At 35.9% G+C, this 13,631-nt stretch overlaps 1 protein-coding gene across 3 annotated transcripts in view; it reads right to left on the bottom strand.

Annotated features, from left to right (window-relative positions):
- The window catches only part of CCDC30 (coiled-coil domain containing 30), a 110,566-nt gene that overhangs the window by 89,110 nt on the left and 7,825 nt on the right, over nucleotides 1-13,631 (bottom strand). The window contains exons 2-7 of one of the 3 annotated variants that reach the window (XM_066376025.1): nucleotides 12,933-13,081; nucleotides 12,606-12,783; nucleotides 9,692-9,812; nucleotides 8,355-8,542; nucleotides 5,244-5,397; nucleotides 2,517-2,588 (exon numbers count right to left, since the gene is read on the bottom strand). In XM_066376025.1, the coding sequence (XP_066232122.1) occupies nucleotides 2,517-2,588; nucleotides 5,244-5,397; nucleotides 8,355-8,542; nucleotides 9,692-9,812; nucleotides 12,606-12,671 (601 nt within the window). In that variant the 5' untranslated portion in view covers nucleotides 12,672-12,783; nucleotides 12,933-13,081. The remainder of the gene's footprint in view (nucleotides 1-2,516; nucleotides 2,589-5,243; nucleotides 5,398-8,354; nucleotides 8,543-9,691; nucleotides 9,813-12,605; nucleotides 12,784-12,932; nucleotides 13,082-13,631) is intronic. The other 2 variants (XM_066376026.1, XM_066376028.1) reach the window with 2 other exon arrangements.

Here is a 13,631-nt window from a genome sequence, read left to right as displayed (position 1 = left end):
CCCTGTATTCCCACTTTGCTGAGACTTTTGATCATGAATGGGTGCTGGATCTATCAAATGCTTTTTCTGCATCTATTGAAATTATCATGTGGTTTTTCTCCTTCCTTTTGTTTATGTAATGAATCACATTGATTGGTTGCCTCAAGCCTTGCCTCCCAGAATAAATCCCATTTGATCATGATGTATGATTTTTTTTCATATATTGCTGGATCCAGTTTGCTAATATTTTGTTGAGGATTTTAGCATCTAAATTCATCAGGGATATTGGCCTATAATTTTCTTTCTTTGTGTTGTCTATGCCTGGTTTTGGAATCAGAATTATGCTCGCCTCATAAAACGAGCTTGGAAGTCTTCCTTCCTCTTGAATTTTTTGAAATAGTTTGAGAAGGATAGGAGTTAGTTCTTCTTTGAATACTTAGTAGAATTCACTTGTGAAGTCATCAGGCCCAGGACTTTTCTTTGTTGGAAGTTTTTTGATAACTGTTTTGATCTCATTTGTTGTAATTAGTCTGTTTAGGTTTTCTGATTCTTCCAGATTGAGTTTTAAAATATTATATGTTTCAAGGAATTTGTCCATTTCATCTAGGTTGTCTAATAATAATAAACAACAACATATCAGTAATAACCTTAAATGTAAATGGATTAAATGATCCAATCAAAAGACACAGGGTAGCTGCATGGATAAGAAAACAGGACCCACACATATGCTGTCTACAAGAGACACACCTTAAAACAAAAGATGCACATAGACTGAAGGTAAAAGGATGGAAAAAAATATTTCATGAAAATAGAAATGAAAAAAAAGCTGGGGTAGCAGTACTTATATCAGAAAAAATGGATTTTAAAACAAAGCCTATAGTAAGAGATAAAGAAGGTCACTACATAATGATAAAGGGAGCAATCCAACAGGAAGATATAACCATTATAAATATCTATGCACCTAATATAGGAGCACCTAAATATAAAAAGCAGACTTTGATAGATATAAAGGGCAAGATCAATAGCAATACTATAATAGTAGGGAATTTCAATACCCCACTAACATCACTAGATGGATCCTCAAGAAAGAAAATTAACAAAGAAACAGCAGACTTAAAGGACACACTAGATCAACTTAATTTAATAGACATCTTCAGAACCTTCCACCCTAAAGCAGCAGAATATACATTCTTTTCAAGTGCTCATTGTACATTCTCTAGGATAGACCACATGTTAGGGCAAAAAAGCGGTCTCAAAAAATTTAAGAAGATTGAAATCATACCAAGCATTTTCTCTGATCACAATGGCATGAAACTAGAAATCAACCAGAACAGAAAAACTAAAAAATACTCAAACACTTGGAAACTAAATAGCATGTTATTAAATAACAAATAGGTTAACAATGAGATCAAAGAAGAAAGAAAAAAATTCCTAGAAACGAATGATAATGAGCATACATCAACTCAAAATTTATGGGACACAGCAAAAGCAGTCCTGAGAGGAAAGTTCATAACATCAGGCATACCTTAAGAAGGTAGAAAAAGCTCAAATAAACAAGTTGGCCCTGCATCTAAAAGAACTAGAAGAAGAACAGCAAGTAAAGACCAGAGGTAGTAGAAGGAAGGAAATAATAAAGATCAGAGTGGAAATAAATGACATAGAGGCTAAAGAAACAATACAGAGGATCAATGAAACCAGGAGCTGGTTCTTTAAAAAAGTAAACAAGATTGATGAACCTTTAACCAGACTCACCAAGAAAAAAAGAGAGAAGACTCAAATAAATAAAATTAGAAATGAGAGTGGAGAAATAACAACTGACACAACAGAAATACAAAATACTGTAAGAAAATACTATAAAGAACTGTGTGCCAAAAAGTTAGACAACCTAGATGAAATGGAAAAATTCCTTGAAACATATCATATTTTAAAACTCAATCAGTAAACATATTTTAAATTATTTTTATAGTTGGTATCATTACAACACTCAAATTTCGCTATATTATTTATAGCTAGTAGCATTTTCACATAGTCAAGCTAGATTCAGATTAACTAATTCACCACTTATACCCAGTCTGTTAGGTTCCCCATGAGTGAATATGTATGAGGTGTTGTTAAATGTATTATAAGGTATCTTGACTTCAGTTGTCCCAGTAAAATACATATTATTTGTGTTCACCACAGGTTTGGAGTCAAGACATATCTGGGTTCAAATACCAACTCTAATACTTAATGTAACTACTGGCTAATTCACTTTACCTCACCATGACTCAGTTTCTTTATCCATGAAATTGGAATAATAATACTTACTCTACTTGGAATTGTTGTGAGGATTAGAGATAATGCATGTAAAGTATCCGGTAGAGTACTGGTTACTTATAAGCAACAAGTAGTAGTAATAGTAATAGTAGTAGAAATAGTAATAATAGCAGTATTAGTGTTATTATTATTATAATTATTAAATATCATGTAAAAACATTAATGTTATATTATAGTTTAACGCATTATCATCAAATACTGTATCTTCTAAAATGACTCACCATTTTCTTTCAGCTTTGTCAAATTTTCTTTCAGTTCCTCAATTTCTAGTTGAGCCTTCTCAAGTGCAGAATCTAAAAGGAAAAAAAAAATACTATTTGTATAAGAAACAAATGATTAGTGTAATTATCAAGTTTCAAATGACTGGGGGGAGTACAATTGTAGGAGTATAATGTCAGGATGAGGAATCTTCCAGAAGTAAGAGACTAACGTGCATCTTATAAAAGATCATTCCTAATCACACAGAAAAGGTGCATGGGACAAAATCCAGAGAAGAACAGGCACAAGCAATCAAGAGTTTTCCAGTGGAGTCACACAGGATGTGCTTAATTTCTCCAGCAAAAGAAATTGACAATATGTGTAAAATGTCTACCAGGGAAATCCATTACAGACTCAGGGCCCAGGGTGTTTACTGGGGACTGGTAACATATTCTTCATTTTCTGCCTAAAACATACCAAAATTCAAGGCTCTCAGAACAGAAGGAAAGCAGGTTTTCAGCATAAACCACAGTGCTTGTACAATGAGCCACAATTATGATATTTTAAAGGACTTGCTAATTCAGCTTCCCAACAGTCTACTCCACACTGTGGAGAGAGCTTTCAGTTAATAGCTTAGGATCTACCAGACCAACCAGCTGCTGATGGAATAGAGTGCCATGTGATTGTGTTCTGTTATGTCCAAATATAACCAAGTAATGAGTATCCTGCTTTTCCTTTCTTCTTCTGTATTGCAAGCAGCAAAGATGACTTCTCACATAGACAATTTTTTTTTAATTGGGTTTATTGAAACAAAATTTGCATTCAGTAAATTCACCTTTTTAAATGTATAGTTTGAGGAATTTTGATAATTATATACAAGTGTGTACCCACCAACCCAATTAGGATATAGAACAGTTAGTTCTCTTTTTCAAAAAGTTAATTTACATTTATTGTTTAAAATACATTCTTAATCAAATCTCAAACTTCCCAATAGATTTTTGTTTTTAATCCCATAATCAGTTTGACAAAATCATTACTATTCTATACATACAATATTCTTTAGATGTCACTTTTTTTTCTTTTTCCAAGTGAGAGGAGGGAAGATAGACTCTCACATGCACCCCAACTAGGATTCACCTGGCAACCCCCATCTGGGGCTGATGCTCTGCCCATCAGGGCCATGCTTGCAACTGAGCTATTTTTAGTGCCTGAGGCAGAGGTTACAGGGAGCTATCCTCAATGCCCAGGGCTGATGCACTCAAACCAATCGAGCCATGGCTGCGGGAGGCGAAAAGAGAGAGAGAGAGAAAAGGGGGAGTAGGAGGGTGGAGAAGCTGATGGTCACTTTTCCTGTGTACCCTGACCGGTAATCAAACCCAGGACATCAACATGCTAGCCTGACGCTCTATCACTGAGCTAACTGGCCAGGGCCTCTTTAGATATCATCTTAAGGTAGTCTACACATGGCATTTGAAAAGAATAAGTCTAATTTCTTTAATCATGGCAAATTATAAATATAGAAAGTAGTAGAAAATTAAAATTTTTTACCTTTATACTAAAATAAGTTATAGGTAGATTAAAGATTAAAATATAAATAACAAAACCATAAAAGCACTTAAAAAAAAACCTTGAGTGATCATTTTCAATAGTGTAGTGATGTAGAAAATTTTACACACAAACACCCAGAAGCCATAAAAATGAACTTTATTAAAACCCAACTTGACAAATATTAGTATTTCTATATGGCAACAAATCCCAACATCACTTTATACCCAACAAAAGGCTCATATCCAGAATATATAAAGAACTCCTACAAATTAATAAAATATAAACATATAACCCAGTAGAAAATTATACATGAGACTTGGGTAGGAACTCCACAAAAAAGTATCGTCAAATGAGCAACAAAAACAAACATATTTTTCAACTTCATTAGCCATCAGGGAAATGCAAATAAAAGCCACAACTATATACCACTGCACACTCACCAGGAAAAGGAGTTAATAAGAGCAACAATATCAAGTACTGACAAGAAATGTAGAACAAAATCTTACATTCAACTGAGAAGGGCTCAAATTAATACAACTATTTGGAAGACAGTATGACAGTAATTAACCAAAGTAGAACATACTTATTGATCCAATAATTTTACTCTTAGACATATCACAGTTAGAAATGTGTAGATAACTACAAGAATATCTATAGCAGCACTATTTATAATAGATCACAACAGGAAATAACATAAATGTCCAACAGTATAAAGGAAGGATAAATAAAATAAATTACAGTATGTTTATTCAGTGAATACTCTACAAACAGCAAAAGTGAATGAAATGCTGCTATAGGCAATAACATGAATGAATCTCACAAACATAAGATTGAACAGGAGAAACAACTAAAGAATGTGTGGTGCCTGCAGTCAAAACTCAGAAATCGTGCTGCAAGTCAAGACAGTGGCTATTTCTGGGGAGGAGAGAGGGGACAGACATAGGGAGAAGGAACAAAGGGAGTCTGGGATGCCCAGAATTTCTTGCTGGGGGGTGTTCACTTAAGAGTTGTGCGCTTCTTGGTAGTTATAGTATACTTATGCTTTAATAAAAAATTGTGGGCACTGAAGAAACGGAGGCTGTTTATCAGACTTTTATGTGTTTATCAGAAAAGATTTTCTCAAGATACTCATGTTCCACCCTGAGAAAAGGTCGTTACACTTAAAATATGGTCGTAAATGTTCTTCTCCAACCACAGCTTACCTAATTTACTCTGTTCTTTCTCATTCCCTTGCATTTCATCAGCGAGCCTTCTGATCTCTTCATAGGCCATCCTTAACCTCTCTGCTATTTGTTCCATGTCTCTCTCTCCACAGTGCTGTGCTAGTGTATCTTTTTCTATGTCTTCATTATGGGACTGAAACAAAAGTATTGTTAGTAATAAAACAAAAAGTAAATGTACTCATATGACATTGCACTATTTCTGATAAGTGTTTAAAAACCAATAAATCAAAGTAGCAAACACAATTTCATTTATGTGTACCTTTTTTATTAAGTTGAACCATAAAAATTGGTGATATTTGATTACTTTTAACCTATAAACTTGGAATTTCATATGATTCAACTTAACATATCTAAAAGATTTTGGAGCCCTGGCCAGATAGCTTGGTTGATTAGAGTATCGCCCGAAAGAGGTTGCTGGTTTGATCCCTGGTCAAGGCACATACAGATTTATGTTTCTGTTTTTCTCTCTCTCTAAAATCAATAAAATAAATATAAAAAAATATTTTGGTTATATGATTATTTAAAAATAGAAAATTTTTTTTAATAAACATTTTATTTTTAATTTTTTATTTTATTTATTCATTTTTAGAGAGGAGAGGGACAGAGGAGAGAGAGACAGAGAGAGAGAAGGGGGGAGGAGCTGGAAGCATCAACTCCCATATGTGCCCTGACCAGGCAAGCCCAGGGTTTCGAACCAGCAACCTCAGCATTTCCAGGTCGATGCTTTACCCACTGCGCCACCACAGGTCAGGCCAAAAATAGAAATTTAATCATAAAAATGAGTGCCATCTGGCAAGAAAGAGACTACTCTTCTCCTTTATATGAAACATTAAATACAGTTTGTAAAATGCTTATACATGAAGTATTTCACTTAATTACAAGGTGTGAGTACGTTGAACATGGCTCAAATCATGTTTAGAGCTCATTTTTTGCATTCAAGTATGTGATTTACCTAGAAATAAATAAGTATGCAAGGTTTTGTGGGGTAAATTATTAAACTTTACTTATATACATTAAAAAAATAAATGGAGAGATACTCCTTGATCACAGATTGCATCAATATTTTAAGATAGACAATTCCTCTTATTGATTTGTAGATTCAGTGCAACCAAAAAGCAAAGTCCCAGAAGGCAAGGATTTCTTAAACAGGAAAGAAAAACACTAACCATAGAAGAAACTATGAACAAACTGGACTAAATTTAAGAATTTCTATTCATTAACAGACACTATTAAGAATGTTAAAAGGCAAGCTACAGAGTGAAGAGAAAAGTGTTTGTGATACACATAACCAACAAAAGAGCTGCAACCAGAATATATAGAGAATTCTTATAAATCAGTAAGAAAAAGATATACAACTGAATTTCAAAGCAGACAAAGACTTGAACAGGTACTAACAAAATAAGAAACGTAAATGATCAATAACCATACTAACTTCATTAATAATCAGGAAAATGCTAATTAAAACCAACATGAGATATCATGCACTCAGTAGTTTAGTAGAAATTTAAAAGTCAAACAATATCAAGTGTAGGCAAAGAGTAAATGTACTCTCATACACTACTGGGGCCAGTATAAGGGCACAACTACTGAAGGAGACAATTGACGTTATGTGGTAAAGTTGAAGGTTTACATACTTTACAATTCCCTAAATCTGCTCCAAAGTACATACCTTATACGAATGCATGAACCAGGATACAAATATAAGATTCTTTATAGCAGCATAACTGATAGATTATAATATGTTCCTAATAGACATAAATCAAAAATAACCCAAATCAACATAGAATGGGTAGTGTTATGCCATATATAATGGAATAACACAGCAATGACAAACTGTAATTGGTGAAGGGAGTCAAAAGGTTATCAACTTTCAGTTATAAAATAAATAAGTCAGGAATTTCCTCAAAAAATTAAAAATGGAGCTGCCTTATGACGCAGTGATTCCATTTCTGGGACTATAACCAAAAAAACCCAAAACACTAATTCGAAAGAATATATATAAATGGTGATGGAAGGAGACTTCACTTTGGGTGGTGAACACAATACATATTAATGATGTTTTAGAATTATATACTGGAAACCTATATAATCTCATTAACTAATGTTACCCAAAAAATTAAATAATATTTATAAATAAATAAATAAATTTAGCAAAAATAAATAGTTTAGCAAAAACTACATCATGGGGATGTAACATACAGCATGTTAACTATGGTTAATAATACGGTATTGCATATCTGTAAGTTGCTAAGAGAGTAGACTTTAAAAGTTCTCATCATAAGAAATAGAAATCTGTAAATATGCATGGTGACAGATATTAATTAGACTTATTGTGGTGACCATTCTTCAATATATACAAATATCGAATCAATATGCTGTACACATGAAACTAATAAAATACCATATGTCAATCATATCTCAATAAAAAAAATAAACAAAATGGAAAAAAACCCATAACACTTCACTACAAAGTAATTCCAAAGTTGATTCCTTGTACATAATGTCCAAAAAGAGGCAAAACTAAATTACTAAATACACTGTGTAGAAATGCATAGCTTTGTGGGAGAAAGGGATGTGATCAGAAGGGTGTATACAAAGGAAGCTTTCAGGGAGTCAGCAATGTCGTATTCTTGACAGGATCAGTGGTTACAAGAGTGTTTACTCCATAACTTTTTAAGTTTTATCAATTTTCTGTATAAACATTATATTCCACAATAAATTTTTTTAATATTTGATTATCTCTGGCATTATATATCATCCCTTCATCCTCTGCCATCCAATAAAGTGGTTAAATTTGATATATCCATTCAAAAGAATATATATGTTGTCAAACATTAAGTTATTTCATTTTCATGATCATCTTGTAGTGCAATTAAGTTGACCCCAGATTTTATAAATGAGGAAATCAATGCTCACAAAAGTTAACTAACTTCCTCAAAGACAAAGGAAGTCTACCCAAACCCAAAGTCTATATTCTTAAGTACTGTTAAAACTGGTTTCCTGATATTTTAATGAATGAATGGTTGAATGAACCAATGCATTTTAAAACTGACTGCCTGTTGTTCATTTATCTAGCTAATTTTGGAATACCTGGGAAAATTCTCTCTGTAGGTTACTGCTCATACATCTTTGTGACTCTGGCTTTGAGTCCCCAAGTTCCAATTTACTCAAGAGTTTAGTTCTGTCCACCAGTAAGTAGGCAATCTGTTCACTGGGGTGGCTCTGAGCTATTCCAGGGCCTTCTTGCTTCATTTCTTCAGTCTCCTTCATTTGTGCTTCTGTCAGGAAGAAATAACAGAAACAAATTGTTAAAAGAAATGCAGGTAAACAACTACTCTGCAGGATGTTACATGAATTTTTAATTAGATAACTAATTAATTTTTTTAGAGTTATTTGTTTTTTTGTTTTTTTATTTTTTATTCATTTTAGAAAGGAGAGAGAGAGAGAGAGAAGGGGGGAGGAGCAGGAAGCATCAACTCTCATATGCGCCTTGACCAGGCAAGCCCAGGGTTTCGAACCGGCAACCTCAGCATTTCCAGGTCGACGCTTTATCCACTGCGCCACCACAGGGCAGGCCACTAATTAATTTTTAAAAGAAGCTATACTAATACTACTATGCTTCCCTCCATCTCTCTAGAGTGTTTGCAAACTTTCAAAATTATAACCAAAAAAAGGAGTGAGAAAAGTCCTCAAAAGCAGTAGATATTCTTACTACTACTTGCATAAGTTTAAAATTGTTCTTGTATAACTTTAAAATTTGTTTACTGTGTGCTTATTATATGGCAGGTATTGTACTAAGTATCTGAGATAAATGTATCTCATTTAATCCTATAATAACACAATGATGTAGGAAGGATGATTATCCTTTTATGATAGTTAGACTCAGGCACCAAGAAACCAAATAATTTGTCTAAGGTGTCTCAACTAATCCTGACAAAATTCTTGGTGATTTCAATATCAGGAAGATGATCATTCTAGTACCCTGCCTTCTGACTCCTTTCACTAGCTAACTTCTAAAGATCTAGTCCTCTACTCTGTCTCCGCCACCTGCTCCACAGTGATTCCCTATACCCTGTCATTACCAACAACTGTGGCTTCTTCCTACTCTCAACTGCAAGCATCCTGTTCTCCAATTATTTCTTCCTATGTACTTCTAGTAGCATGATTTCAACACGTCTTTACCATACTTGAAACTATAATCCATTGACTTTAAACACTTTTCAGTGTTCCTTACCCCAGTCCTGTTCTCATTTGGTTTCTTACTGAGCTTAGACTCTAAAACATTACAAGTACTTTTGTAATGTGGAGGACATACAGTATTTTTCCCTTCCTTCTACTTTTATACACTTCTCAAATTTTCTAACTATCACATATTAATTTTTATAACTAAAAGATTAAAATTGAATTTTTACAAAACGAGAAATTACCCTGTTTGAGTCGGAGCTCTTTAAACTCATGTCTAGGATGCCTCTTTTCCTTTTCATAACCATGAGAAGATGCCTCTCTTTCCTCTGCTAAGATATAGACATGGTCTGCATAATTTCCCACCTAAAAAGAAAATAAAATTTTCTCTCTCTTAGTCTGCAGCTCATATTTTGACCCATATTTAAAGTCTATTTAGTGAAGGAGCCATTAAGAGATCACCAAACTATTGTGTCTACAATCTAAGAAATAAACAGAAAACTTGGCTCTCCTGAAGTGAGGGTCCCTCTCCCTAAGCAGCTGTCTTATGTTATCAGACACCATTTCCCATAGATGTGATGACACGTGACCACACATTTTATAAGACAGTCACTATTTCTAATATTTTTCCACTAATATATCAGACTTCAAATGAAATCTTATTTGTGGTTTAGAAAACATGGTCATGATATCCATGGATGATGAAAAGTCTACACAATAATTATGTTTATACTCCTATGCTAAAACTGATTAAGATGTCTGAAATGTTAATAACAGATTCTTTTAAAATAAATTGTTAGATATTCTTTAAAAATTATTTCTGGTTAATATGGCAACTTGACAGAAGGTACTTGTATACAGCTAATAGTAACAGATTGAAAACTATGTGCTCTAGGCACTAATGTGTCAAGGCCATCAAATACAGAGTGGGCAACAGTAGGTTTAGAGTTGTGAGTGCACAAAACAGAGTTTACTCTTATATTATTGGTTGTATTATTGTTCATATGAACAATTGTAAACCTACTTTTATCTCACCCTGTACTTAACTTTCACCACAACCCTATGGGACTAGAATCCTCCCACTTTATAGATGAGAAAGCAGGCCGAGAGAGGCTGACACATTTGCCTTGTCATGGAAAGAACAAAGGAAAGAGCTAGACTGCACACTTAGGTGGGCCAGAACCAGTGACTGAGCCCTTACCTATTGCCAAAATGCTTAGAAGCAGACTACCAAATAAATGGGCTGTATTCTGCTGAATTGTTGTGAAGCCTAATGGACCACGTCTCAGACGTGAATAAGAAGCTGAATGGTATAGAAGGAAAACAGGGTTGCAATCTAGCTTTTTTTTTTTTTTTTTTCATTTTTCTGAAGCTGGAAACGGGGAGAGACAGTCAGACAGACTCCCGCATACCATGGGGCGACGCTCTGCCCACCAGGGGGCGATGCTCTGCCCATCCTGGGCGTCGCCATATTGCGACCAGAGCCACTCTAGCGCCTGGGGCAGAGGCCACAGAGCCATCCCCAGCGCCCGGGCCATCTTTGCTCCAATGGAGCCTTGGCTGCGGGAGGGGAAGAGAGAGACAGAGAGGAAAGTGCGGCGGAGGGGTGGAGAAGCAAATGGGCGCTTCTCCTGTGTGCCCTGGCCGGGAATCGAACCTGGGTCCTCCGCACGCTAGGCCGATGCTCTACCGCTGAGCCAACCGGCCAGGGCACAATCTAGCTTTTTAACTTCCTGGTAAGCTTCAGTTTCCTCCTCTTTAAAATGGCAGGAAGAGTAATGCCTATTTCTAATAATAATAGCTACAATTTATAAAATACTTGTTAGGTGAGAAGGTGATGAGTACAAAGTTTATTCACATTCTCTTGTGTAAACTTCACAAATCCCTTTGAACAAACTATTACCATTTTCAAGCTCAAAAAAGTTACTTTCCTAAGGTTACACAGAGTGACAGTGCTAGAGGCAATGTGCACCCTGATGTGCCTCGAGTTCACGATCTAATACACTCTGCTGCTTTTGTTCTGAAGGAACTGCATTCCTCTTTAAGAGTCTGGAAATCAGATTGCCCTATAAGAGTCAGGTTTAAAAATCAACAAGTTATCCAGCTGAGCTGAGATGTGGAAAAACAGTAGAGTTGATTCCCAAGAACCTGAGAGAATTCACTTATTAAAGAAAGAATATGTCAGAACGTAGGTTGATCAATACTGGAAACATCAGAGTGATAAGAGAGTCAAAAGATGCCATTATTTACTCATCTGAGGCTAGGTATCCTGGTCCCAGGATTTAACAGGTCCGGAAATAAGGGCTAGACAGCCTATGGTGTAACTATGACAATCTCAGCTAGCACTGTAAAATTTTAGAATCATTTGTTCACCAAGTAAACCAGGACATATGTGACTGGTTCCTTTGGCAATTATATCTCTTACTGTCAATTAATAAGCTGATTTCTATTTTTCTAAAAACTTCTTTGAGTGTAGTCAAGGGTACAAGAGTACCTTTGAGAAGCAGATCTACTTAGGTTTCTAAGGCAACAAGCAAGAGAGTTAGCTAGAGGATCAGTTATTGAGACACAGAGGAATTTACCAAGATGGGGAAAGCCACCACGAGCAGACCTGTTTGGATGTTCAACCAGTCATCTCTGGGCAACATCCTGTACATGTCCTCTGTTGGAAATTAATACTGACTGTTGACATATTTCATGAAAAAAGAAATGTATAGCCTAACCAGGCAGTGGTGCAGTGGATAGAGCCTTAGACTGGGATGCGGAGGACCCAGGTTTGAGACCCCGAGGTCGCCAGCTTGAGCGCGGGCTCATCTGGTTTGAGCAAGGCTCACCAGCTTGAGCCCAGTCGCTGGCTCGAGCAAAGGGTCACTCGGTCTGCTGTAGCCCCCCGGTCAAGGCACATATAAGAAATCAATCAATGAACAACTAAGGAACCGCAACGAAGAATTGATGTTTCTCATCTCTCTCTCTTTCTGTCTGTCTGTCCCTATCTGTCCCTCTGACTCTCTGTCTCTGCCACCAAAAAAATATATATATATATATACATGAGTGCTTTACAACTTTACAGCGATAGTCAAATGTTGGTTTTTAATGTGTTAATTTAATGGACAATGAACAAAACCACAGATATCTTAGAACTTTGTTATTAGATCCTACTTCTTTCATTTTTCCTGTGTTCTTCACTGAAAGTTCTTCTAGATTTCTGGGAGCAGTCCTCAGCATGTCTTCAGTGTACTGGAGCAGGCACCACACAAAGTAGAGTTGTTCTTCTGTAGTAACATGAGGTTTAATTCTTTCTCAAGATGGTGAAGTATGTCTTCTAATTGAGCGTTTCCTTTGATAGAAGAGAGCATATGTGTATGTACACGCACACCCACACAGTACACAAGACTGAGCATGCCAGAAACCTGATATGTATATTCTGGGGTGGGCAAAAGTAGGTTAATAACAATAATAAGTAGTACAAAATAAATTCTGCCTGACCTGTGGTAGCACAGTGAATAAAGCATCAATCTGGAATGCTGAGGTCACTGGTTCAAAACCCTGGGCTTGCCGGGTCAAGGCATATAGGAGAAGCAGCTATGAGTTGATGCTTCTGATGCTTCCTGCTCCTCCCCCATGCTTCTCTCTCTCTAAAAAAAATAAAAATAAATCAATAAATAAAAACCTTTAAAAAAATATATTCACCTGACCAGGCGGTGGCGCAGTGGATAGAGTGTCGGACTGGGATGCAGAGGACTCAGGTTCGAGACTCTGAGGTCACCAGCTTGAGTGTGGGCTCATCTGGTTTGAGCAAAGCTCACCAGTTTGGACCCAAGGTCGCTGGCTTGAGCAAGGGGTTACTCAGTCTGCTGAAGGCCTGCGGTCAAGGCACATATGAGAAAGCAATCAATGAACAACTAAGGTGTCACAACAAAAAACTGATGATTGATGCTTCTCGTCTCTCTCTGTTCCTCTCTGTCTGTCCCTATCTATCCCTCTCTCTGACTCTGTCTCTGTACAAAAAAAAAAAGTTCTGTGTTTCACATACTCACAGCTGTAAACCTACTTTTGCCCACCCCTGCATGCCTGGAGTTAAGATCTCTACAAGGTACAGTTTTCCTATAAATTGTTATGTTATCCAATTACAGTGAATACTTACATGAAATAACAACACACAAAAAAAATCAAAGCTCTGAACAG

This window comes from Saccopteryx leptura, chromosome 3, assembly GCF_036850995.1.
Source record: "Saccopteryx leptura isolate mSacLep1 chromosome 3, mSacLep1_pri_phased_curated, whole genome shotgun sequence".
NCBI lineage: Eukaryota > Metazoa > Chordata > Mammalia > Chiroptera > Emballonuridae > Saccopteryx > Saccopteryx leptura.
The sequence above is the reverse complement of the archived record's forward strand: the minus strand, read 5'-3'. Positions and strand labels throughout refer to the sequence as shown.